A 26,543-nucleotide genomic window follows, 5' to 3' on the forward strand; every position below is an offset into this window, starting at 1 on the left:
CGGCCATGGCCCTCAGGCCTCTGTGTGTCGGCACCCATTCTGCTGTGTGTATGTTTGAGGTGTGTGTGTGTGTGTGCCACAAACCAGCACTGCTTCCCCAGGGCACTTTGTGTGTTTTCTTCCACTGTGTGAAACCACAACAGACATGAACTGTTTTATTGGACTTGTACAGAAGGCTCTGTGATGTTGAATGGAGTAGGTACATATTTCCCCTAACCACTGGTCCAGGGACAGTTGTATTATTGTATCCTCCTAATGTTTATGGTAAGATTGGTGGTAAGGTAATCTGATCCTAGATTTGTGATCAGGGGAAACTCCTACCTCGGGCAGAGCATGTGGGGGATGTTTTCCTGCTCTTTCTCAGACATCAAGTTTTGTTTTAAAGGTTGGCCAAAGTTAACTGAAGGGACTTTTTGAACCTTACAAATGTTTGCGATAGTCATTACACATTTTCTAAATATGTTACCATCTAAGTAACAAAGTGCAGAAAATGTAGCATGTTGGATTTAAAATGCTTCTGTCAGCTATGTACTCTAGTCGCTTAGTCGGGTTAATTCATACTTTTCTTTCAGCTGTGGGTGCCTGTAAGTATGACCTGTTAAAATGATGGAGTCCTAAGTAGAACCGAGAGAGGCTGGGGTTTTTAAAAGGCTGCAAGTTTAGTATCTGTGTGTTTCAGCATCTCTTGGTTCATCTTGCATGATCTTACTGTGTGGGTTCACTCGACTGCCACTAGACCACAGGTTGATTTTAATTGCCATTTTTAAAGAGGTTACATTTTGTGTTATGCTTTTAGGGATGGTGTGTAATAATGCTGAGCATATTTGTTTCTCATTCCAGCCCGACTTGCTGAACTTCAAGAAAGGTTGGATGGTGAAGCTGGATGAGCAAGGACATGTAAGCAAGAAATAAAACCTAGGAACTTCACCAGGACAACTGATGTTGCTTTTCTATTGTTTCAGGGAAATTTAAACGCTTGAAGAAATAACATTTATTGATGCCATGAGATTTGAAAATGGCACTTTTCTGTTAGGTGAGTTTATCAAAGTAGGCAAGTCGGTTGAAGTTCAAACGGTTGTCTGAACGTTCACCTAGAACATTCCAGAATGTCTGTAGCATTCTATGGCCTTTTAGTGCCATGGGCCAGCCAGTCTTTGATGGCACAGCTTCAATGGGTGACAGTTGAAAGGGTAATGTGGTGCTTCTCTTTTTACAGCTGTGTTTATTGTGTAGACTGATGCTCCAACGCTATATTACACGGTCTAAATTAACATTAAGCTTTCATAGAGATCATTACTTTTCAGAGGGCTACCAACATCACTTCAGTCTCCTCTGCTGTCATAGGGGTTTGTTCTTGTCTTTCTCTTTGCTGTGTGTATTGCACACAGAAGCCAAGCTCCTAATGTCATTACTCCATTATTCTTCGTTTCTGGCACTAAATGTATGTTTTTTGCTCCGTCTACAGCAGTATCAGAACAGTTTCTGTATTCCCAGTGAACTCTGACCTGTGTTCCCTCTCTCCTTTTGTGAACAGTGGAAGAAGTATTGGTTTGTACTGACCGACCACAGCCTCGGATACTACAAGGACTCCGTTGCTGAAGAGGTGACTTATTTTTCAATCCACCTAGACTGGTCATTCGTCCTAGTTTAACTGTGACCACCAACAGCAGCAATGGCAGTAGTTATCTTTAAAGAAATGGAATACATGTTTGCCAATACTGTTTTGGTTTCCTATTGGTATCTTCGTAAGTACCCAGTTAAAAAAAGTATAATCTCCAACTCCTGCAGTGCTGATAAGAGTCTATTCTGTCTTCCTGATTTTGTTTTCATCATCTGTAATGTTGCTGTATTGCAGGCTTCAGATCTGGACGGGGAAATAGACCTGTCTACGTGTTATAATGTCACTGAATACCAGGCTCAACGCAACTACGGCTTCCAGATACATGTAAGCCCCAATCACTCGCGTACAACCTCAGATTATCTTTATGTAATAACAATGATGTGCATTTATGTATTCACTTTTTTAAATTATTATTTAAAAGCTCTTCAACGTATGGATGTAACACACCCCTTTTACTATCACCCAATAGTGCAGCAGTTAATAGTACAGTTTGAATCTAACGCCCCAACTGTCCTCCTCAGACCCAGGAGGGCATGCACACCCTGTCGGCCATGACTGCAGGCATAAGGAGGAACTGGATCCAGGCTGTCATGAAAAACGTCAGACCCTCCACTGCTCCGGATGTGGCAAGCAACCACGGCTCCTTCTCCCCACTGGAGGGACTGGTTCGGCCGGACGTGACCCAGGACTCCCTTTCCTCCGAAGCCTCGTCCATGGAGCGGGAGCCAGGGCCAGGCCCCAAGAAAAGTCGGGCCCGCGAGCGCCGGCGAGAGGGCCGTTCCAAGACCTTCGACTGGGCCGAGTTCCGACCCATCGCCCAGGCTCTGGCTCAGCAGCGGGCCCAGGAGGCCGAGCCCCTGCAGACTGACCTAGGAGACCCCGATCGGAGCCAGAGGCGGGAAGAACGAAGGAGGAGGTATGAGTCTGTGACTAGTTCCTCCGTAGACCAACCAGCAGGCTCTGAGGTTGGGAGAATGGACTATGAGAGTGGGGGAGGGAGTGAAGGCAGCACTGGGGGTGAGTGTGGGGGTCCCCCCTCCCTGGAGAGGCAGCAGTTGGTGGAGGAGGAGATCGAGCAGCACTGGCAGCAGGTGGAGCAGACACCCATCAGGGATGAGAGGAGGGTACCTCTGCCCTCGACACTGCAGACCAGGGAGACGGCCGAGCTGGAGAAACTGCTGGAGAGCTACAAGAAAGGGGTGAATATGGGTTTTGTGTACATGTGTATGTGAGTGCGCATGTGGTTCACTTGAACAAAGATCAATGCAATGTAAAAGATTGGGTTCTTGATCAGTGCTCTCCTGTGTTTCCTCATTTTCACCTTGTCCGTTCTGTGGCGCCTCTCACAGGTAGAAGAGCTGAAAGTGCAGTTGGAGAGCTGTCACCAGCAACTGGTCAACTCCAACCAGCACAAACACAATCTGGAGGTCCAGCTGAAGACTGCTCTGGAGAGAGAGCAGCATGTCCGCACCGGATATATCTCCCCGGTAAGCCCCACAGCTCTAGCTGCTTCTTCTTCTCCTCCACCTCCTCATCCTAAGAGCTGTTTTAGTCTCTAGAGGCAGTCGTGTTGAGTTCATACCTGAGCTACGATTTCATCAACTCAAAAGTACAGATTGAGCTGTGCGTTCTTCCATTTCGTAACCTCCTTTGCATGTTGTATTTTTATTGTGAGAAAACATCAAACTGACTGACATCAAAGCTACAAACCAGCTCCAGAATGTGCCTTTGCATGAGTCCGTTCATTGCATGTGAGGAGAAACATGAAGATCTTGTTTTTCTGACTCCTTTTTACAGCTTCTTCTGGTTCATCCCCTCTTGCTGTTGTTTTTTTAGATGTAGGACAGACGTTATGAACTCATGCTAGTGTATTGAACATGATGCATTCAATGAATGATTAACATTAGACGGATACGTTTCCTTATCAACGTTCCTGTAATGGTGTAAATGGCATGAATGCATTAGGCCACTAGACTTCAACAGTACAGCCATAGTTGTTGAAATGATTACTTTTGGCTCAGAACTGTATAAAACCTTTTCGGCTTGTCTCATTCTGAAGTTTTTGCATGCATTTCATATTTTATTAACCACTGTTCCGACCATCCATTTTTCTTTTAACTGATGTGTGAGCCATACCATTATGCAGGTGTTAGTTGTCTATTGGATTTTGCGTGTGTGTGTGTGTATGTACGAGGGGGAAAAGAGAGAGCGAGAGAGGTGATAATCTGTCCGTATGGTGGGTGAATTGCTGCTTTTTGAATTCCTCACCACATATTGTGTAAATCTGTTGAGGTTATCGAAGACATTTTTTTTTTTTTTTTGATAGTTTGTGTAACAATCAAAATTAGATTCAGTTAAAAGGGGACTCTGGAGAAATGTTTGAGTTGATGGCAATGATGTTTCGAGAGGGAATGTAGGCAATTTATGTTGACCTTTGCGTTTTTGCTGAAGCCTTCAAAACTGGTCATTGACATCCTCATAAGAAAGGAAAATAATAAGTTTCCTGTTCATGTTGTGGTTTTTACTGGAACCATACATTGTACCTGCATTGTTACATTTGCAATTACGCAATGTGATGCAATTTGATGAGTGTCTTTTGAGAAATGTTTCTGTTTTTGTGAAAGACACGAAGAGTTCAGAAAAAGGAGATTTCAAGAACGTTGTTTATTCCTAGGACCTGGTATGCCACTCATCTCTAAGTAAACCACCTAGCTAGCACTAATTTTGCATTACTTACCCCATGAAATAACTCTTAACCATTTAATGTGCATGCTCTTTTGTGATTTACTAACCGTGGCCATTAAATCTCTTTCCATTGCTCTAATTCTAATAATTTAGCCAAATGATAGAAGCTGGATTCTACCTCTAATGTTTTTAATCATTATGTTTAGTTACATAATTTTGTAGTCAAAATTATAATTATTATGATTTCATAATGTTTCATTTCTATGAATCCAGAGGGAAATAATTGATGGATTACCTAAAACAATTTAGCTAGCCTTTTTCACCCCGCTGTGTGTGTTAACCAACTGTCTGGTCCCCTTTTCCAAGCTGGATCTCCCTTTGGTTCTGGAGGCTGATATCGAGCCCCAGACGAAGAGGCCAGAACTGGTTCATTCACAAGCTCAGAGCTTAGCAAGGAAGTACCAGGAGACCAAAGAGCTCCTGCAGCTACAAGAACTGAAAAAGCGCAATATGCAGGCACAGCTTGGACTCTCGCTTTCTCACCTCTCCATCAAGGAACCTTACCTTTCCGACCCCCAAACAGCCCTTCTGAACAGCCTGCCTCCGTCAAAGCCACCCGTCGAAAAGACCGTCAGCTTTTTGATCAAAGATAGTGCAGACATTATTCAAGAGTTAGAGGACTTGATCTCAGGAAAGCTCCTGACTCTAAAGGGACTGGATAGATTGCTAGGATCTCACAGTGAATTCAGTCTGGGGGGTAGTCAGGATATAGGAGAAAGGGGTAGCTGCGAGAGGCTCTTGCAGAGCTGGAAGTATCAGCAGGAGGTAGAGAACGAGATTATGAGGAAGGGCTTGGCCAGGGCGGGCGAAAGCATCCACAATTACGAATCACGACTCCTGACCATGGAAGACATGCTGGGAAGGGTTCAAAAGCAGAAGGTGGAGAGCCTGAAGAGCTCTTATGGACCGCTGTGTCAAAATGAAGAGCACTCTGAAAGCCACGAGATCACAATAAGGACTTTGTCCCAGAGGGTCGAACTTCTAGTGAGCGAAAATGGAGCGCTGCACCAGCGCTATCAGGAGATAGTGAACCAACTAACTGAGGCAGATAGGGAGATAGATAGGCTTAAAGCTGAGCTAATCAACCTGCAAGGCGGGAAACAGCACCTACTGGTCCTAGAGGAGCTGAACGGAGTTAGGGCCAGACTAGCGGAGAGCGAAGCCCACGCTATCGACAGGGAGTTCTATGAGCGTGAGCTGAATGAGAAGTCTGTGAAGCTTCATGAGGCGCTGGTCACCTTGGAGGTGCTAGGAAACAGCCTGAATGACATGGAGAGAAGACTGCAGCTGAAAGAGGCCACTCTCAAAGGTCTGGGATTCCAAATGGCCAAGGAAGTTGACGATGAGCCCCCTAAGGAGAAACTCAAAGAGCAGCTGGAGGCCACAGAGGCCAAGCTCTTAGAAAAGGAAGCGCTCCTTCAGTCCACACAGCATCTTTGTAGAGAACTTCAAGCTCAGACGGTTGAACTTAAAACTATAAACCAGGAATCTGAGAGACTCCAGAGTCAGAAACTTGTAGAGGCAGAGAATGAGATTAGGATGTTGCGAGCAAAGTTAGAGGTAGAGGCAAAGTCAGCTCGGGGGGAACAAGAAGTGAATGTTAGTGAAGAGTTGATGCAGACAAGTGAGAGGCAGGTAGTAGACGAAAGTGTTATAAAGCAATTAGTAGGTGGGATAAAGATGAAGTCTGAGGCCCTTAGGCAGGTGTTAGAGGTGTTAGCGAAGGTAGATATTAGTGTGGACAAAACACTAATTGATATGAAAAGTACTTTACATATCACAGACTGCCTTGGGTCCTTTGAAGAGGAGCCGGATGAAGTAAGTCAGAGAGTAATGAAAAGGTTGGTATTCGAGGCAGAGTTCTGTAGTTGTCTGTTAAGTGCTGTAGAGGTTAACCCAGGCGAGACGGAAGGTGAAAGTGCATGTAGTTTTGAAAGGCGTGTGGCAGAGCGTATGGTAGCTGAGAAGAGCATGTTGCTGTTGATGAACAGAATTTGTCCTCGACCAAAGATGGAAGTTGATAATGAGATGACTGGGACTGCACAGACCATGGAAGCAGCCCTTTTGAATTGGTCCAGCTGGCTTGATAACGACACCAACACTCTCATTTTGAAAGATTTAACAGAGGCATTGCAAGATAAGGTGTTTTTATTGAACCTAATTGCCTCCACCATTGAGACGTCCACTAATGACAGGCTCCTGTCCTTGGTCCTAGCTAGCTTTGATTCCAGCAAACTAAAGAAACAATGGTCTGAGCACCTTGAAGACGCCGCCACAGAAGCCCACATGTCCTATCTCATCAGCAGGCTGAAGTTCCAACATGAGAAAGAGCTGAAAGAAACGATGCTTGAAAAACGTCCGATTGGCAACTCCGACTGTGCCAACTGCTCTCAACTGAGAGAACTGAACCGAGATCTACAATCCAAAATGGCGGATATACAGAATTATCTGTCCAGCCTTGAAAGTCCTATGAGTGAAGATACTAGACCAATAACACACATTCAGATCGAAGGAGAGCCCATTGACTCCCTGGACAAGGCCATTCAGCTACAGGACATGGTGGCCAAGCACAAGCTGGAGCTGCGGGAGATCAAGGACGTCTATGCACAGGAAACAGAAAAACTGAGACAGGAAGTGGCAAAGGTGGCCGAGATATTGCGTCTAGAACGTGAAGAGAACGTGAAGGAGATCGACTCTCTGACTGTCTGCATGGAGAACCTGAAGAAGAAACAGGAGATGGAGAGGAGTGTTCTGCTGGAGAAGCTCCACCACCAGATGGATGTCACCCCAGGAGGAAGCTCTCTCACTGGGGCAGAGGATGGGACGATGTCCCCTGAGACCTCCACAACTTCCGCCCTCAAGAAGCAAATCCAGGATCTGGTGGCCCAGGTCTCAACCATGACAGAAGAGATTAAGCGGAGGGAGCGCCAGGGCGACGCAGCTACCCTCCGGCTGAAATACGACAAAGACCTGGAGAATCTGAAGGTGGAAGCCATTCCTTGTACTTGCTGTTCCTCCGTCCGTGATGCCTTCTGTCTCCTTGTGGCAACCCCCACCCTCCCCGACCCCTTCCGACCTGCCCTTACCCCCCTTTCCCCTCTAACCCTGCTCTGCTCACTCTGCTTTCCTTTTCTTTGTAAAACAGTATCATCCAATGTTGCATGGTTGACTAATTCACTGTTCAGTGCATGTGGTTGTTGACACTAGTTTTGTGCTGAGGAACCCATTTTGTTTCACAGGAAAAGGTTAGTTAACTAGAACTCCCAGACCTAGGGCAACTGGGACATTGTTAATGTGGGAGGCAACCCATCTGCCTAGAGAGACTTACCAGAACCTGTCCGACAGTCACATGAAAGTCAGGCTGACAGAATTGATTTTTTAAGTCATGTTATATAGTGTCTATTAGCATATTTTCACATCCAATGCTAAATTGTCCCTTATCATACCATAAAGTATAGTTGCTGATGAAATGAGTTCCTCAGAAGGCACAGTTGGATGTGCTTGATTACAGATTCCTTTCTTCAATAGGCGTTGTATATTAGATGTGTCAAAGACAAATGGTTGAACCCCTTTTAAAGCTGTCTAACTATTGAGTTATCTTCAACAGACACATGATTTGGGTAATGAGGTGGATATATTGCTTTTTTTCTTGAGGGTGAAATCAGCTGCATTTGAAGATGCATGGGGCTTACCTTTTTGTCTTTGATGTTGTGATGTTGCTTTAACTGGCTATAAACGTTCAACTTTTCCCCTCCTGACTTGCTGATTAACAATTCATGGTAATTGACAGGCATTCAAAAACATTGTAGAATACTTGAAGCTTAGACTAATTACTTTTTTAGAAAAGTAATGCTTAGAAGGAAGAAATGTAAAGCAAGATCTAATCGCAACTGAAAAGTTTACTAACCACAAGTCATTCCCTGATGATCATCTACCCAGAATCTTGGGTACTGTATGTAAACCTATAGTTACCCAGATGTTTCCATATGTCGTAGATCCAATGTTTGTATATATTTTGACTACAGAGTATTTCCAGGTAAACATGTTTTCCTCCATTGTCATGGTGTCTCTAGATCACATTATGTTGTAGATGTGTATTAGAATTACACACGTAATTTATGATCAGGCTCCAGCTGTACAGTCATGGCCAAAAGTTTTGAGAATGACACAAATATTTAATTTCCACAATGTCTGCTGCTTCAGTGTCTTTAGATATTTTTGTCAGATGCTACTATGGAATACTGAAGTATTATTACAAGCATTTCATAAGTGTCAAAGGCTTTTATTGACAATTATATGAAGTTGATGCAAAGAGTCAATATTTGCAGTGTTGACCCTTCTTTTTCAAAACCTCTGCAATCCGCCCTGGCATGCTGTCAATTAACGTCTGGGCCACATCCTGACTGATGGCAGTCCATTCTTGCATGATCAATGCTTGGAGTTTGTCAGAATTTGTTGGGTTTTGTTTGTCCACCCGCCTCTTGAAGATTTGACCACAAGTTCTCAATGAGATTAAGGTCTGGGGAGTTTCCTGGCCATGGACCCAAAATATCAATGTTTTGTTCCCCGAGCCACTTAGTTATCACCTTTGCCTTATGGCATGCTGGAAAAGGCATTGTTCGTCACCAAACTGTTCCTGGATGGTTGGTAGAAGTTGCTCTCGGAGGATGTGTTGGTACCATTCTTTATTCATGGTTGTGTTCTTAGGCAAAATTGTGAGTGAGCCCACTCCCTTGGCTGAGAAGCAACCCCACACATGAATGGCCTCAGGATGCTTTACTGTTGGCGTGACACAGGACTGATGGTAGCGCTCACCTTGTCTTCTCCGGACAAGCTTTTTTCCAGATGCCCTAAACAATCAGAAAGGGGATTCATCAGAGAAAATGACTTTACCCCAGTCCTCAGCAGTCCAATCCCTGTACCTTTTACAGAATATCAGTCTGTCCCTGATGATTTTCCTGGAGAGAAGTGGCTTCTTTGCTGCCCTTCTTGACACCAGGCCATCCTCCAAAAGTCTTTGCCTTCTGTGCGTGCAGATACACTCACACGTGCCTGCTGCCATTCCTGAGCAAGCTCTGTACTGGTGGTGCCCCAATCCCGCAACTGAATCAACTATAGGAGACTGTCCTGACGCTTGCTGCACTTTCTTGGGCGCCCTGAAGCCTTCTTCACAACAATTGAACCGCTTTCCTTGAAGTTCTTGATGATCTGAGAAATGGTTGATTTAGGTGCAGTCTTACTGGCAGCAATATCCTTGCCTGTGAAGCTCTTTTTGTGCAAAGCAATGATGACGGCTCGTGTTTCCTTGCAGGTAGCCATGGTTGACAGAGGAAGAACAATGGTTCCAAGCACCACCCTCCTTTTGAAGCTTCCAGTCTGTTATTCAAACTCAATCAGCATGACAGAGTGATCTCCAGCCTTGTCCTCATCAACACTCACACCTGTGTTAACAAGAGAATCATTGACATGATGTCAGCTGGTCCTTTTGTGGCAGGGCTGAAATGCAGTGGAAATGTTTTTGGGGGATTCAGTTCATTTGTATGGCAAAGAGGGACTTTGCAATTAATTGCAATTCATCTTATCACTCTTCATAACATTCTGGAGTATATGAAAATTGCATAGTTTGAATAGTTTTAAGAGCTGTTTTCTGCATGTGTTTATTAGTCTTGAATAGAGTTTCTAAGCAGATGGCATGGGTTGTAAACCTCAGGAAAGAAACATGCATGTAACTTCCAAAATAAAGGAAACACTTAAGTAAATTCGAGATACAATGTATTTTGAAAGTAGGTGCTTCCACATAGGTGTGGTTATTGAGTTAATTAAGCATTTAACATGGGGTCATGTATAAAATGCCCTATGCCCTATGCCTATTATTTTGGCTAGCATGACTGTAAGAAGAGATCTGTCACTTAGAAAGAGGCTTCTCAGTAACCAGATCTCAACCCAATTTAATCTTAATGGAGATTCTGGAGTGGCGTCTAAGACGGCGTTTTTCTTTTTTTATAATTTTTTTTACCCCTTTTTCTCCCCAATTTCGTGGTATCCAATTGTTAGTACCTACTATCTTGTCTCATCGCTACAACTCCCGTACGGGCTCGGGAGAGACGAAGGTTGAAAGTCATGCGTCCTCCGATACACAACCCAACCAGCCGCACTGCTTCTTAACACAGCGCACATCCAACCCGGAAGTCAGCTGCACCAATGCGCCGGAGGAAACACCGTGCACCTGGCCACCTTGGTTACCGCACACTGCGCCCAGCCCGCCACAGGAGTCGCTCGTGCGCGATGAGACAAGGACACCCCTACCGACCAAGCCCTCCCTAACCCGGGCGACGCTAGGCCAATTGTGCGTCGCCCCACGGACCTCCCGGTCGCGGCCGGTTACGACAGAGCCTGGGCGCGAACCCAGGGACTCTGATGGCACAGCTGGCACTGCAGTACAGCGCCCTTAACCACTGCACCACCCGGGAGGCCCCAAAGACGGCGTTTTTCACCACCATCAACAAACTACAAATTATGGAATTCCTCATGAAAGAATGGTATCGCATTCCTCCAATAGAGTTCCAGACACTTGTAGAATCTATGTCAATGCACACTGAAGCTGTTCTGTAAGCTCGTGGTGGCCCAACAACCTATTAAGACACTTGTTGAGACTATGTTGGTGTTTCCTTTATTTTGTCAGTTACATGTAGATCTTAGAGTCAGGTTTACGACACAGTTGGATGCACAGATGACATGAAATGCAAGACACATGCTATTCCATGTATTTTGTTGCTGCTGGTGATATAATCTTTGTATTGTTGTTGTGTATAGGGATGGACAGGTGGTAGCCAGGTATTTGTGCAGTAGCAGTGCTCTTCCTGGTCATAGATGGCTGCTGTGTGTGCAGGACAGGTTTCATCCCTTGAACAGCACATTCCCTCAGTTAGACCCACACTTTGTTTGCAAATTTCTCAATATTGTAGTTGTATACTATACACCGGCCACACACACACTAAACAAAGGGCATGTGTTGCTTGTTGTGAAGTCACAACAGGAAGTGTCCCTATACAGTTAGTCGGAAATTTACATACACATTAGCCAAGTACATTTAAACTTAGTTCTTCACAATTCCTGACATTTAATCCAAGTAACAATTCCCTGTTTTAGGTTAGTTAGGATCACCAATTTATTTTAAGAATGTGAAATGTCAGAATAATAGTAGAGTGATTTATTTCAGCTTTTATTTCTTTCATCACATTCCCAGTGGATCAGAAGTTTACACACACTCAATTAGTATTTGGTAGCATTGCCTTTAAATTGTTTAACGTGGGTCAAATGTTTTGGGTAGCCTTCCACAAGCTTCCCACAATAAGTTGGGTGAATTTTGGCCTATTCCTCCTGAAGGAGCTGATGTAACGGAATCAGGTTTGTAGGCCTTGCTCGCACAAGCTTTTTCAGTTCTGCCCACAAATTTTCTATAGGCTTGACGTCAGAGCTTTGGGATGGCCACTCCAATACCTTGACTTTGTCGTCCTTAAGCCATTTTGCCACAACTTTGGAAGCATGCTTGGGGTCATTGTCCATTTGGAAGACCCATTTGCGACCAAGCTTCAGCTTCCTGACTGATGTCTTGAGATGTTGCTTCAATTTGCCATCAATTTTATGAAGTGCACCAGTCCCTCCTGCAGCAAAGCACCCCACAACATGATGCTGCCTCCCCGTGCTTCATGGTTGGGATGGTGTTCTTCGGCTTGCAAGCCTCCCCCTTTTTCCTCCAAACACAACGATGGTCATTATGGCCAAACAGTTATATTTTTGTTTCATCAGACCAGAGGACATTTCTCCAAAAAGTATGATCTTTGTCTCCGTGTGAAGTTGCAAACCGCAGTCTGGTTTTATTTATGGCAGTTTTAGAGCAGTGGTTTCTTCCTTGCTGAGCGGGCCTGTCAGGTTATGTCAATATAGGACCCCTTTTGTACATGATTGAATTGCACTTTTCGCACCAAAGTACGTTCATCTCATGTCTAGGAGACAGAACGCGTCTCCTTCCTGAGCGGTATGACGGCTGCGTGGTCCCATGGTGTTTATACTTGCGTACTATTGTTTGTACAGATGAACGTGGTACCTTCAGGCGTTTGGAAATTGCTTCCAAGGATGCACCAGACTTGTGATCTACAATTATTTTTCTGGGGTCTTGGCTGATTTATTTTAATTTTCCCATGATGTCAAGCAAAGAGGCACGGAGTTTGAAGGTAGACCTTGAAATACATCCACAGGTACACCTCCAATTGACTCAAATTATGTTAATTAGCCTATCAGAAGCTTCTAAAGGCCTGACATCATTTTCTGGAATTGTCCAAGCTGTTTAAAGGCACAGTCAACTTAGTGTATGTAAACTTCTGACCCACTGGGATTGTGATTCAGTGAATTATAAGTGAAACAATCTGTCTGTAAACAATTGTTGGAAAAATGTATTGTGTCATGCACAAAGTAGATGTCCAGCCGACTTGCCAAAACTGTGGTTTGTTAACAAGAAATTTGTGGAGTGGTTGAAAAACTAGTTTTAATGACCCCACACAATCTAAGTGTATGTAAACTTACGACTTCAACTGTATATCCAGCCAGGAAGTTGGCTCACTCTCAGTCTCTCAGTTCGTTCCCAGTTTCCCGAGCACTGGGGACTTATCCTTGTGAAAACAGACTTTGGCTAGAGAGGGAGCATAGGACAGCACCGTTGACTGAGTACTCGGATTAGCAGTGCTGAATAGAGGACGGAAGTAGGTTTTGGGTCGAGCTGGTCGGAAGGCTATTCAAATCCCCTCTTGTGGAAACATGCACTGTAATTATAATAGCATTGTGAATGGCTCTCTCTAAAGCCGTGTTGATCAGGATTACCCCCCAGCCTCCTTTCTCTATATCAAGGTTTCCCAAACTCAGTCCTGGGACCTCCCCATGGTGCACGTTTCGGCTTTTGGCCCCAGTACTACACAACTGATTCAAATACTCAACTCATCATCAAGTTTTGATTATCTGAATCCACTGTGTAGTGCTAGGGGGGAAAAATACAAATATGCACCCAGGTAGGGCTGAGCGAAAAGGTATAAAACTCATCTCAATTTTCTCAAACTTATGGCCGAGTCACGATATACAGTACCAATCAAATGTTTGGACACAACTACTCATTTCAGAGTTTTTCTTTATTTTTTAATATTTTCTACTTTGTAGAATAGTAGTGAAAACATCAAAACTATAAAATAACACATGGAATCATGTCGTAACCAAAAAAGTGTTTAACAAATCTAAATATATTTTATATTTGAGATTCTTCAAAACAGCCACCCTTTGCCTTGACAGCTTTGCACACTATTGGCGTTCTCTCAACCAGCTTAATGATGTAGTCACCTGGAATGCATTTCAATTAACAGGTGTGCCTTGTTAAAAGTTAATTTGTGGAATTTCTTTCCTTTATGCGTTTGAGCCAGTCAGTTGTGTTGTGACAAGGTACTGTAGGGGTGGTATACAGAAGATAGCCCTATTTGGAAAAAGACCAACTCCATATTATCCAGAACCTAGGCTGAATATATATATATACCTTCCACAACCATAAGATACACTTATAATTTAACTATTTTATCAAAAATAGTTGTACCTGTTTTTTGTAACTTTAAATGTAACCAGAACCATGCATAATGCACATTCACTAATAATGTAGCAGGCATTATAGAAAATGAACACCTCAAAAACAATCTCTCAAGCCCAAGCACTTGGATCGAACTATAATTTCACAAGTTGAATTGTTATTAACACAACCTTCAGTCTTTCACCAACTGTTTGAAAAGCATGCTAGCCTGTCCATATTGTTCAGATGCTGAAATCAAGTGCCCTCCCTTTTTTTTTTGAGTTGCCAGTTCCTTATTTGTTTTATACTTATTGCACATTTATAAAACACAGACTAAACAGCTAGTATAACAATCTTTATTTGATTTCAAGGCTGCTAGCGATACGTCGTACTGAGCATTACATTTCCAGAATTAATGTTCATTGGTACATACGTTTTAGTAGTATCTGTTCTTCTCGACATTTGAGGAGTTGAAACAAACAAGGTATGGTTTGAAAGTTTATCTTCTCTATTACAGTAAAATAATGTCTCCGTGTAACGAGTTGAAACCATTTGTCAGAGAGGAAGAAGTGATCTCTCATCTTTGTTGTTATGAGTGGTAAGGGGAGGGGCTTGGGACAAAGAAGCAAACCTGGAGGTTTCACTCTCGACAAAATCTGTCCAAAATAAGCCCTATGCGCTTATTTAGATGCTAAGCTTATCGCCTGCCTTCCCGCCTTTGGGCCAACGACTCCCATTGTTTGGGGTGGATTTTATAGTTATATACAGATCTCTGGTGTAATGGGAAGGTGCACAGAAGGAGCGAACGAGACCAAAACAACAACATGAGAACAAGCGGACATAAACCCCCCAAAAAAACGAGAAATACAAAAAAACGTCATTCTGCGATACAGGCATTTGGAATATCGAGCAAAAGCATACATTAGAATTAATCAAATTACTTCGATATATCGTCCAGCCCTACACCCGGTGGGGCCCCGGGACCAAGTTTGGGGTTAACTCTGGTCTATACTACTGAAAGGCAATCCACAGACAGGCTGGCCCTGCCACATCACGATGACGACACATCAGATTCCACTGTCTGTCCCCACAGAATCAGCCTATTATCCATTGTTTTGTTTGGTCTCATCTTAACCTCCTACATTCTATTTTGTTCAATGGTAACAGATTATAGGTTTTTCAAATTATAGACCTTTACATTTGAGTAATTTAGCAGGCACTCTTATGCAGAGTGACTTACAGGAGCAATTAGGGTTAAGTGCCTTGCTCAAGGGCACCGAAGCAGATTTTTCACTTTGTCAGCTCGGGGTTTCAAAACAGCAACCTTTCGGTTACTGGCCCAACGGTCTTCACCGCCACCCTAGACTGCAAACAATATCACACTAGACATTAACTACATTTGTAATAGGTGTTTTATTTGCAGTGGCCCCAAGTTTACTAAAAACCTGGCAGTGGTTGAATAACTTTACTGTTGCAGAACACATTAATTACAGAACACAGCCTTCTCAATCACATGACGTTCTTGTTGCCTACGCATCCTTTAACATATTGTGTATTCTGTTATTTTCTTAACACTTTGTACCATATGCTTATGTTGCTAATGGCTAAATGTGCAGTAGCTTGCTCGGTGTTTGTCATCAGTGATCAGTGTCAATGAATGGATGGTCAGCAATGGTTGATGCTAGGGCCAGGAGTTTTTCCTGAACTGGACAAGATCTGGATCAGAGTTGATTGGCTTTAACTAGATCCAGAGTTTGACTTGTCCAGGAAAACATTTTATGGCCCTCTATACACGATAACTAGGGTCAAGAGTTTTTCATAGTCATGGCACATGGTCTGACAGGAAAAACTCTTGGCCCTAGCTTATGGTTGCATGTGGACTCACTTTTCCCACATTACCCTCCATTAATAGGCCACCTGTGAGAGGGGCTTTACTGCCATGGAGGATTCCCACCAGAAGGTGATCGACGAGCTGCAGAGGAAACACCAGAGAGAGCTGGAAAACCTACACGAGGAAAAGGAGAGGCTGCTAGCCGAGGAGACTGCCGCTACCATAGCCGGTCAGTAGTAATTACGATAGCTATCAGCATTAGCACCTTAGTAATCATATAGGCCGAGTGTCCCTTGCTAGCAGTAGCATCAGGCTAACATTAAGTATTTTGTTCACTTGTGTTTGCAAACCCATAATTGTGAGTTAACATGGTCTTTGGGCTCTGCTTTAAAATAGTGGATTTTTCTTTCAAACAATTACCACTTTTTTTTGTCATAGACTGTTCTCTCTGTTACCGCACGGCAAGCAGTACCGGAGCGTCAAGGTCCAAAAGGCTCCAGCTGGCCACCCGGACTATTTACATTGACACCCCCCCCCCCCCTGTTTTTATACACTGTTTATTATCTATGCATAGTCACCTTACCCCTACCTACATGTACAAATTAGCTCGACTAACCTGTACCCCTGCACATTGACTCGGTACCGGTACCCCCTGTATATACAGTGGCTTGCGAAAGTATTCACCCCCCTTGGCATTTTTCCTATTTTTTTGCCTTACATACTGGAATTAAAATTGATTTTTCGGGGGGAGGTTTGAATTATTTGATTTACACAACATGCCTACCACTTTGAAGATGCAAAATATTTTTTTTATTTTGAAACAAAGACAAAAAAACAGAACTTGAGCGTGCGTAACTATTCACCTCCCCAAAGTCCATACTTTGTAGAGCCACCTAATGCAGCAATTATAGCTGCAAGTCTCTTGGGGTATGACTCTATAAGCTTGGCACATCTAGCCACTGGGATTTTTGCCCATTCTTCAAAGCAAAACTTCTCCAGCTCCTTCAAGTAGGATGGGTTCCGCTGGTGTACTGCAATCTTTAGGTCATACCACAGATTCTCAATTGGATTGAGGTCTGGGCTTTGACTGGGCCATTCCAAGACATGTCAATGTTTCCCCTTAAACCACTCGAGTGTTGCTTTAGCAGTATGCTTAGGGTCAATGTCCTGCTGGAAGGTGAACCTCCGTTCCAGTCTCAAATATCTGGAAGACTGAAACAGGTTTCCCTGAAGAATTTCCCTGTATTTAGCACCATCCATCATTCCTTGAATTCTGACCGGTTTCCCAGTCCCTGCCGATGGAAAAACATCCCCACAGCATGATGCTGCCACCACCATGCTTAACTGTGAGGATGGTGTTCTGGGGGTGATGAGAGGTGTTGGGTTTGCACCAGACAGTGTTTTCCTTGATGGCCAAAAAGCTCAATTTTAGTCTCATCTGACCAGAGTACCTTCTTCCAAATGTTTGGGGAGTCTCCCACATGCCTTTTGGCAAACACCAAATGTGTTTTCTGATTTTTTTCTTTAAGCAATGGCTTTTTTCTGGCTACTCTTCCGTAAAGCCCAGCTCTGTGGAGTGTACGGCTTAAAGTGGTTCTATGGACAGATACTCCAATCTCCACTGTGGAGCTTTGCAGCTCCTTCAGGGTTATCTTTGGTCTCTTTGTTGCCTCTCTGATTAATGTCCTCCTTGCCTGGTCTGTGAGTTTTGGTGGGCGGCCCTCTCTTGGCAGGTTTGTTGTGGTGCCATATTCTTTACATTTTTTAAAAATGGATTTAATTAATGGTGCTCCGTGGGATGTTCAAAGTTTCTTATATTCTTTTATAACCCAACCCTGATCTGTACTTTTCCACAACTTTGTCCCTGGCCTGTTTGGAGAGCTCCTTGGTCTTCATGGTGCTGCTTTCTTGGTGGTGCCCCTTGCTTAGTGGTATTGCAGACTCTGGGGCCTTTCAGAACAGGTGTATATATACTGAGATAATGTGACAGATCATGTGACATTTAGAATGCACACAGGTGGACTTTATTTAACTAATTATGTGACTTCTGAAGATAATTGGTTGCACCAGATCTTATTTAGGGGCAACATATACATATGTACGCACCACTTTTCCATTTTTTTTTTAATTTAAAAAAAAAATTTAGATAAAAGTTTTAAAATTCTCTTTGCCAATTTGGACACTTTTGTGTATGTCCATTACATGAAATCCAAATAAATATCAATTTAAATTATAGGTTGTAATGCAACAAAATAGGAAAAATGCCAAGGTGGGTGAATACTTTTGCAAGGCACTGTAGCCTTGTTATTGTTATTTATTGTTACTTTTCATTATATTCTTTAATTTTGTTTATTTAGTAAATATTTTCTTAACTCTATTTATTGAGTTAAGCTTGTAAGTAAGCATTTCACTGTAATGTCTACACCTGTTGTGTTGGGCGCATGTGACAAATACAATTTGATTTGATTTAGTTTTTTTAGTTAGCAGATGGTCCAGCTATGCCAGAGCTCTTCCCCCAATAACAACGTTCTTTGTTTTGGTTGCCCCAGCAATCGAGGCGATGAAGAACGCACACCGGTCGGAGCTGGAGAAGGAGCTGGACAAGGCCCGCAAGTCCAACAGCAACACAGAGAACGCAGACATAGAGGAGATATGCAGGCAGCACGAGTAAGTTAAGATATCATGTCATGTAGGGCTGGAAATTGACAGGGGCCTCACAATACTATGTTATCACGATACTTTGGTGCCGATACGATATGTATTGTGATTCTCACAATTCTTTATGTATTGTGATTCGATTATGTGATTTTATTGCGATTCGATGTAAAAGTGCGGAAAACTTATTTTTCGCCCTATTTTAAAAGAATGGAGAACAAGCTTTGAAGAAAAAATACTGGAGTTTTGGTGCAGGTACAGCCAACTAGCGCTAAAATAATATTGCAATATTGTCAAAATGATACAATATATCGTCAAAAATAATATCCCGATATGTAACTGTCCATTTTTTTTTTTCCCCCTCATCGGTACTATCATTTCCCCTCAGTACCACAAGCACATTACCATCGCCAAGACCATATTATCTTCAAGTTATCATATCCCTTAAGTACCACAAGCATATTATATACAGTACACGATACAAAGACACTCCAAGATCATACAATCTTGAACTCTCAATAAGCAGATCAAGTCTCAGGTCTTCATTTAGAGTCAAGGCTCAAATTTTCAGTCCAGACTTGAGTCAATGTTTACAATGTTTACTGTTTTTCTTCAGTCAAAACTACTGTCTCAAGTCCCCTTCGCTCCCGAATAACTGCCTTAACCTTTAGCATACAGCCAGGTCCAAAATTTACTGTATAAAATATATAATACAAGTACTGAGCTATTATTGTATGCAACAACAAAAAATTGGCCAATTACATTATTTGAAACTAATACAATTTCTCAGATTTAAAAAAAAAATTAACCAGTAATCATTTATTTTTTCAAAAAGATATGGGTCAAAGTTATTGGCATCCGTTTTCAATACCTCTCTTTGTGAGGATAACGGCATGATCCTTTTTCTAAAGTGTTTTATGAGTTTCGAGAACACATCGGGAGGGGTTTTAGACCATTTTAGACCATATCCTTCCTCTGCTCTTATGGACTGCCCTTTTCAATTCAATCCGGATGTGATGCAGCCTGGATTCGAACCACAGACCCGGGTTCGATCCCAGGCGGTGTCAAAGCCAGCCGTGACCGGGAGAACCATTGGCCCAGCGTCATCCAGGTTAGGGGAGGGTTTGGCTGGCCGGGATTTCCTTGTCCCATCGCGCTTTAGTGACTCCTTGCGGCGGGCCCTGCGCCTGCAAGCTGTCTTCGGTCGCCAGCTGGACGGTGTTTCCGCTGACACATTGGTGCGGTTTGCTTCTGGTTTAAGAGAGCAGTAGTGTGTCAAGAAGCAGCGCGGCTTGGCAGGGTCATGTTTCGGAGGATGCATGGCTCTCAACCTTTGCCTCTCCCGAGTCCATAGAGGAGTTGCAGCGACGGTACAAGACTGTAACTACAAATTTGGGTATCACGAAAATTTGTTTACAAAAATGTATTCCATCAAATATCCACCACCATATTTTACAGTAGGAATGGGGTTCTTTTCTGTTTATGCATCCTTATTTCGGCATCAAACCTACCACTGGTGTGCATGACCAAAGAGCTCTATTTTCATGTCATTTGACCATAGCACCAAAAGCACCATAGCGCTAAAAATAGTTAACATACGGTTGTTGATGTGAAGAAATAAAATGGGTGCATTCTGTCAGAGGAATTAGAACTTTGATCAATGACATCACTGTCAGGTTACCATGACAAGGACGGGGTCGAAGTATCATTTTCTTTTTATGTCTCTTGTTCCGACCCCTTCCCAGTGCCGGCTACGCAAGAGATGTAGACTGAACAAAAATATACACAACATGTTAAGTGTTGGTCCCATGTTTCATGAGCTGAAATTAAAGATCCCATAAATTTCCATACACACACAAATCCTATTTCTCTCATATATTGTGCACAAATGTATTTACATCCCTGTTGGTGAGCATTTCTCCTTTGCCAAGATGATCCATCCACCTGACAGGTGTGGCATATCAAGAAGCTGATTAAACAGCGTGATCATTACACAGGTGCACTTTGTGCTGGGGACAATAAAAGGCCACTCTGAAATGTGCAGTTTTGTCACATAACAGAATGCAACAGATGTCTTTTGAGGGAGTGTGCAATTGGCATGGTGACTAGGAATGTCCACCAGAGCTGTTGCCAGATAATTCAATGTTAATTTCTCTACCATAAGCCACCTCCAACGTCGTTTTAGATAATTTGGCAATACGTCCAACCGGCCTCACTACCGCAGACCATGTGAATGGCGTAGTGTGGGGTCGAGCGGTTTGCTGATGTCAATATTGTGAACAGAGTGCCCCATGGTGGTGGGGTTATGGTATGGGAAGGCATAAGCTACGGACAATTGCATTTTATCGATGGTAACTCTATGCGACGGAGATGTCGGGCTGCATGAGGCAAATGGTGGTCACACCAGATACTGACTGATTTTCTGATCCATGCCCCTACTTTTTTTTATAGATAGATAGATAGATCGATAGATAGATAGATATTAGAAAATATATATATGGGGTATACATACTGGCAAGAAAGTGGTATAAATGGGACTGTAAAAATTACTGCTGATCTCCTCAAAAAATTAAATCAGCTGATCAATAATTTCAATTGGCCTGAGTCTCTGAGCCTATACAGATTGACAAGAGTTGTAGCATAGGCAGCGCAACAAGATTACAATTTACATAAACTTTCAAATTACATTAGCAAAGGAATGTCATGTGCCGAGAGAGGGTTCGGGCCTGCAGTTAAAATGTACTGTAAATATCCCACTATAGCCTCTAGCCAGTGCACATGCTTTTAACAAACTATTCAACTATGCAAGCACGTTTCCATCTTAATCATATTACACCCTTGAATAATGCAATCACACCACATTATGCTCTTGAATAATGCAACAATTCACAAGCATGTGCAGACAATTAAAGGGTTTATTTTCTCGTCCATACACTCATAACATTTTAGTTTCAAGGCAAAAGCAGTTACTGCTAGCTAGGTAAAGCTAACAACCTGCTTCATCAAGTGCTTCACCTGCTTCATCAAAAATGAGTAATTACCCCTCTAACACGGATGTAAAAGTAAAGTAGACCTACCTTACACCCATTAGAACAAACCAGGCTTCATTTTTATTAAAATCATGCAAGTCCTTACGTGTGGTAAAAGCAAATTCTGACTGAAAACGTGGGTAATTCACTGGGGAGTTGAGATCAGCTGTTTTACATGGCTCAGTGCAGCCAGCCAAGCACCATTGACCGTTTTGTTTTTTGCTACTGCAATTTCCGATAACTCAACAAAACATGTTTCCTTATATTTGAGACAGTCTATACATTTCAGCTGTTTCAAAAACGTTGATCTGTTATGATTTTTACTGTCGGAGTGTTGGGCTCCACAAGACAATTCTGTTTGTACTGCCCTGCTTGGAGGGGAGGGAAACTGTCGGGCGAGTGTCGTGCACTGCTTCCAGACGTAGCGGTCGAGACATGAGAAATTGCCAGCTTTACATTACGGTAATAAATATATTCTTTGGATTTATTTCGATACCTTTCGACAATCTCCTATTTCCGTCAATGTCTCTGTTCATTATGAAGAGGTCTCTGAGTTTATACGAGTTGGGCTGACGTGTGAAGGCATTTCTCCTCGCCTGCCCAATCTGCAAAGGTCATGATGTCACATGACACATAGTTCACCTCAGTCACAGGTGTAACTGCAGATGTCCTGTCATTGCATATTATGAACATCAGTTTGAGCAGCAAAACTGTGTTGGGGGGAAAGTTGTCCATCTGTCAAAATGGGGATATTCAAGATAAATAACTGAATTTTGCAATGCCGTCTTTTTCATTCAAGTTCAAACCCAACCCAGAGCCATGGGAATGAAAGGTTGGGCAAAGCCAGTATGTGACTGTCTGTGCCTTGCCAGCTGTAACTAGGGCAACCTGGAACTGTGGTGGCGGCTAGTGATCTTGCCAAGGCTGGAATTACAGACAGACACATTTCCAGTTCTGTCAGGCCAAGGGCGTTTCATCAGTCTGTCTGGTGTTTATTAAGGAACTGATTAGGAGCAGTCTGGCTCAGTCTGTCTAGACTCTAGATACATTGAAGCAAAACTCCAGTGTCTGGCCAGAACTAAAATATGAAGGAAGGAGTTTTTGTAATTTCCCCCTTCCGAACCTGGCTCCTCGCTCCTCACAATAAGTTTCCCTGCTCACCCTACAAAATGAAGGCGTTTTCTATGCTCTGTGCTACTATTTCCTTTGGTCAGCTATTATGAGGGAAAAGAGAGCTCAGCATGGTCTTTGGTTGAATTTCCTGAGTGTTGCAAATATAAAGGTATGGTATTGATTGGGTGAGTGTTTTGCCTTGTATGGTCTGACTTACCGAGTGTTTTCCTGTGTTCACTCTATCCCCCCCCCCCCTGTGTTGCAGAGAGGAGCTGTGTTCGTTCCAGAGGGAGATCGAGGTGCTGTCAGAGCAGTACTCTCAGAAGTGTCTGGAGAACGCCCACCTGGCCCAGGCCCTGGAGGCTGAGAGACAGGCCCTCAGACAGTGTCAGAGGGAGAACCAGGAGCTCAACGCACACAACCAGGTGCACACACACACACACACACACCCAGGCACACACACACCCTGATAATAGTCCTCACACTTACCATGACACCTAATGTGCCTTGTGTCTGTAGGAGCTGAACAACCGTCTAGCTGCAGAGATCACTAAGATGCGCTCTATGGCCACTGAAGCCGGGGGTGGAGACGCCTGCAACGTCACACATGGGAAGGAACTGTACGAACTAGAGGTAAGCTCCTCTCGAGGTGAACCCAAGATTGGACTTGATTTGAAATTAGCTGAACTCTTCCTGTTTGTCAAAAGGGTACAGTTCTTTATGCACAGCTGAAATTTGCCACTGAATCTTAGTTTTCCTCTTCCTTGCCAGGTGATGTTGAGGGTGAAGGAGTCGGAGGTCCAGTATCTGAAACAGGAGATCAACTCTCTGAAGGATGAACTCCAGGTCGCCCAAAGAGTAAGTCCCGAGACCCAAGTTATCTACAACTGCTTTTTATAGTTTTTCAATGTATTTTATACTATTTTCTCATTTTTTTAATGCTGAGGTTGTATTCCTCACCCAACCTCCCTAAACGATGTATCCTTCGTCCCGCCAGGATAAGAAGTATGCAACGGACAAGTACAAGGACATCTACACAGAGCTGAGCATCGTGAAGGCCAAAGCAGAGCGAGACCTGGGGAGGCTCAGAGAACAGCTGCAGCTGGCCCACGAGGCACTGGGGGAACCCTCACTGGAGGAGGTGGAGAGGGCAGGAGGATACGGTAGGAATATAGAAGACTTTCTATCCTACTCCATATGTTTGCTACAAATGGCACCCTATTCCCTACATAGTGTACTACAAATGGCACCCTATTCCCTACATAGTGTACTACAAATGACACCCTATTCCCTACATATAGTGTGCTACAAATGGCACCATATTCCCTACATAGTGTGCTACTTTTGACCAGAGCCCTATGGGTCCTGGTTAAAAGTAGTGCATTATATAGGAAATAGGGTACCATTTGGGACACATACCGTTGCCCTGAACACTGACCATTTTTCTCCTTACACATAGCACTATTACCTCTGAGCGTTCAACCTTTTGATTGGTTGGTGGTTGTTTCGGTCATGACCAATGTGCCACAATGCCTCAATTTGAATTTGGCCTCTGAATTTACATAAGAAATGATCTAATGTCAAATATAGTCCAGACTGTCTCCAACCGGCAACACACTGACCCCCTTTCAACATCAGCCAGAGTAGTCTATTTATTACAGTAGCGTCTATAGTATACCGTTCAGAAGCTGCAACTAGCCCCTTTTTCCAAATGACTTGTCGTTAAAGAAGCTGTCTGATATCTCATCAGATATCATGAAGTCCAAAAGCAACCCTGACATTCTCAAGATGGCGGCTGCTGCCGCAAAACGCTCAGAGCGCACCATGAGGTCAAAGGTACGTCTTCTAAACACCTGAGTAAGACATCTTAAATTGATTTACACAGTAGAGGAGAAGTTTCCCGCAGCTGAAGGTTGTGTATGGAGACCGTTCAATATTAGCCAAGTGCCATTGACCTGTGACACACTGCCACCTTCTGGTTAACTACTGCATTGCACTGCAACTTTTTACTTCCCCAGCATGTGAATGTACTTTATTGGGTGGGTTATTGGGCCTATGAGGATGCAGCAGTTTTGTTATATTACTCTTAAAACCTTGAAACAATCCCTTTGTGCATCTATTTCAGTGTGGGTTAGACTGGTTCTATCAGATGTAGAAAAAAGTGTACCAACACGTGTCAGGAAACCTGGTAAGTGTGGTGAGGTGTGTTTCACCTCTTACTCTCACATGCCGGTGTGTTTCCCCCTTCTGTCCTCAGTCTGTGGCTCGTGACATGCCCTGGGACAGCTAGGGCTGCCTGAGGACCTATAGGCCTACCCTTCTCCTTTAGGTAATTTACCCAACCAGACTACAACGAACAGGATGCCAAAATCACACATCGTTAGTGGGTTTGAATGGGATCACCTTTTTTTAAAATTTGCTGCCATTGGGACCTTACAGAGAAATATCACTTTAACCAAGGAGAGAAATGAGCGCACGTCTCTGTGTGGATCGTTGATGATACTCCTCTCTGTTTGCATCAATCTGCTTCCTCAATGATTCAGTCCTGTCCACTTTAAAGTCACAATCAAACCTGGCCATGGTCATTAACAGTTGTTTTTTTTGTCTCTGTTTCTCTCTCTGTCTCCAGAGTCTTAAGGAAGGTCTGACGGCCGAGCAGCGACTCCATCTGTTTGACAAAGACACAAAGGAGTTCTGACAGCGTCGCCTGCGTTAAAACCGCTCCACCCACCTTGCTGCATGTTTAGAAAGCCCACTATATTTTAGCTAGGGAATGACTTATTTAGAAACACACTGGTCACCACCACACACATCGTATATTCAAAAAACATGGTATGAAGATTGAATTTTATGTCTCGGCTCAACATTCCATGCACTTCAGTTACTGTGACATTTTGTTTGTTTTGTGTTTCCAGCGCCATGTCTTACTGTAAATACTCTGTACTGTTTTTAATGAAGCGTCTATCATGCAGACAGTAAAAAAAGATGGCTGTGTAAGCTACTGTTTTAACTCCTTAGTCTGTGTGAATAGCCGAAGGAATAAGTGTAATGTTGTAATGGCTAAACACAACTACATAATGACGGAATAATTACTTGCATATTGATGGAATAATTACTTGCGTAAGCAAACCGTAGGAACAATCCTGCCTTCAGGCCTGCGTATTATGCTAGGTGAGGTCATGTTAATTCTTCTTTCCACCCCCTTATCATTTCAGCACAGATGAATGTCTGGCTCAGTAAACAAGCTATGGAAAGAAAATGTTTGCCTGCATCATTGTACAAGTAAACTATCTGCTACGTTGGATGTTGCTCCTCCATTGTCTGAGTTGTTGGCTTGTATATGATTAATATTAACATCATAGAATATGTTTTCTGAAACATAGGACCATTTTAAATGACCCCTGGAAGGTGACTGCTGAATAAATACATTATGGATGGGATTTGCTGATTATACTATAAATATATACATTTATATAATTGTTTTCCTTCTCTGTAATCTTATTGGTCCAGCTGTATGGGAGGATTTGGTTTGTATGTAGTCTTGTTCAGTGGCAATCTCTTTGTATTTATTTAAATGTTTTTGGATTATTGTCTCACATGGCATTCCCTCTGTACTCTACTATTGTAAATATACAGCCAATGTACACCAACTGACAACAGGTTTATTAGCAATAAATATTTTTGCACCCTGTCTTTCCGTTGTTTTCATCTACTACACTGTATTACTCATTTTCCAAACTGATTAAACTAACCAGCATTACATAGTATTAGTATGTAGTTAAATTACACTGATCATCTAGACTTTGCACAGTTCAGATGTGAGAGGACTGCAATCATATACTACTGTAGGTTTCCTATCAATAACTTGTGCATTCGGAAAGTATTCAGACACTGACTTTTTCCACATTTTGTGACGTTACAGCCCTGTTCTAAAATGGATGACATGTG

At 43.1% G+C, this 26,543-nt stretch overlaps 1 protein-coding gene across 4 annotated transcripts in view; it reads left to right on the forward strand.

The window, feature by feature from the left end:
• The window catches only part of LOC139376670 (myosin phosphatase Rho interacting protein), a 67,224-nt gene extending 40,938 nt beyond the window's left edge, over positions 1–26,286 (forward strand). The window contains exons 9-23 of one of the 4 annotated variants that reach the window (XM_071119509.1): positions 841–897; positions 1,535–1,603; positions 1,856–1,945; positions 2,143–2,820; positions 2,971–3,108; positions 4,673–7,351; positions 15,880–16,027; positions 18,348–18,465; positions 22,861–23,020; positions 23,115–23,228; positions 23,367–23,453; positions 23,593–23,758; positions 24,346–24,431; positions 24,853–24,924; positions 25,225–26,286. In XM_071119509.1, the coding sequence (XP_070975610.1) occupies positions 841–897; positions 1,535–1,603; positions 1,856–1,945; positions 2,143–2,820; positions 2,971–3,108; positions 4,673–7,351; positions 15,880–16,027; positions 18,348–18,465; positions 22,861–23,020; positions 23,115–23,228; positions 23,367–23,453; positions 23,593–23,758; positions 24,346–24,431; positions 24,853–24,885 (4,623 nt within the window). In that variant the 3' untranslated portion in view covers positions 24,886–24,924; positions 25,225–26,286. The remainder of the gene's footprint in view (positions 1–840; positions 898–1,534; positions 1,604–1,855; positions 1,946–2,142; positions 2,821–2,970; positions 3,109–4,672; positions 7,352–15,879; positions 16,028–18,347; positions 18,466–22,860; positions 23,021–23,114; positions 23,229–23,366; positions 23,454–23,592; positions 23,759–24,345; positions 24,432–24,852; positions 24,925–25,224) is intronic. The other 3 variants (XM_071119508.1, XM_071119511.1, XM_071119510.1) reach the window with 3 other exon arrangements.
• Positions 26,287–26,543: the final 257 nt, after the last annotated feature.

Source organism: Oncorhynchus clarkii, chromosome 20 (assembly GCF_045791955.1).
Source record: "Oncorhynchus clarkii lewisi isolate Uvic-CL-2024 chromosome 20, UVic_Ocla_1.0, whole genome shotgun sequence".
In the NCBI taxonomy this organism is placed as follows: Eukaryota; Metazoa; Chordata; class Actinopteri; order Salmoniformes; family Salmonidae; genus Oncorhynchus; species Oncorhynchus clarkii.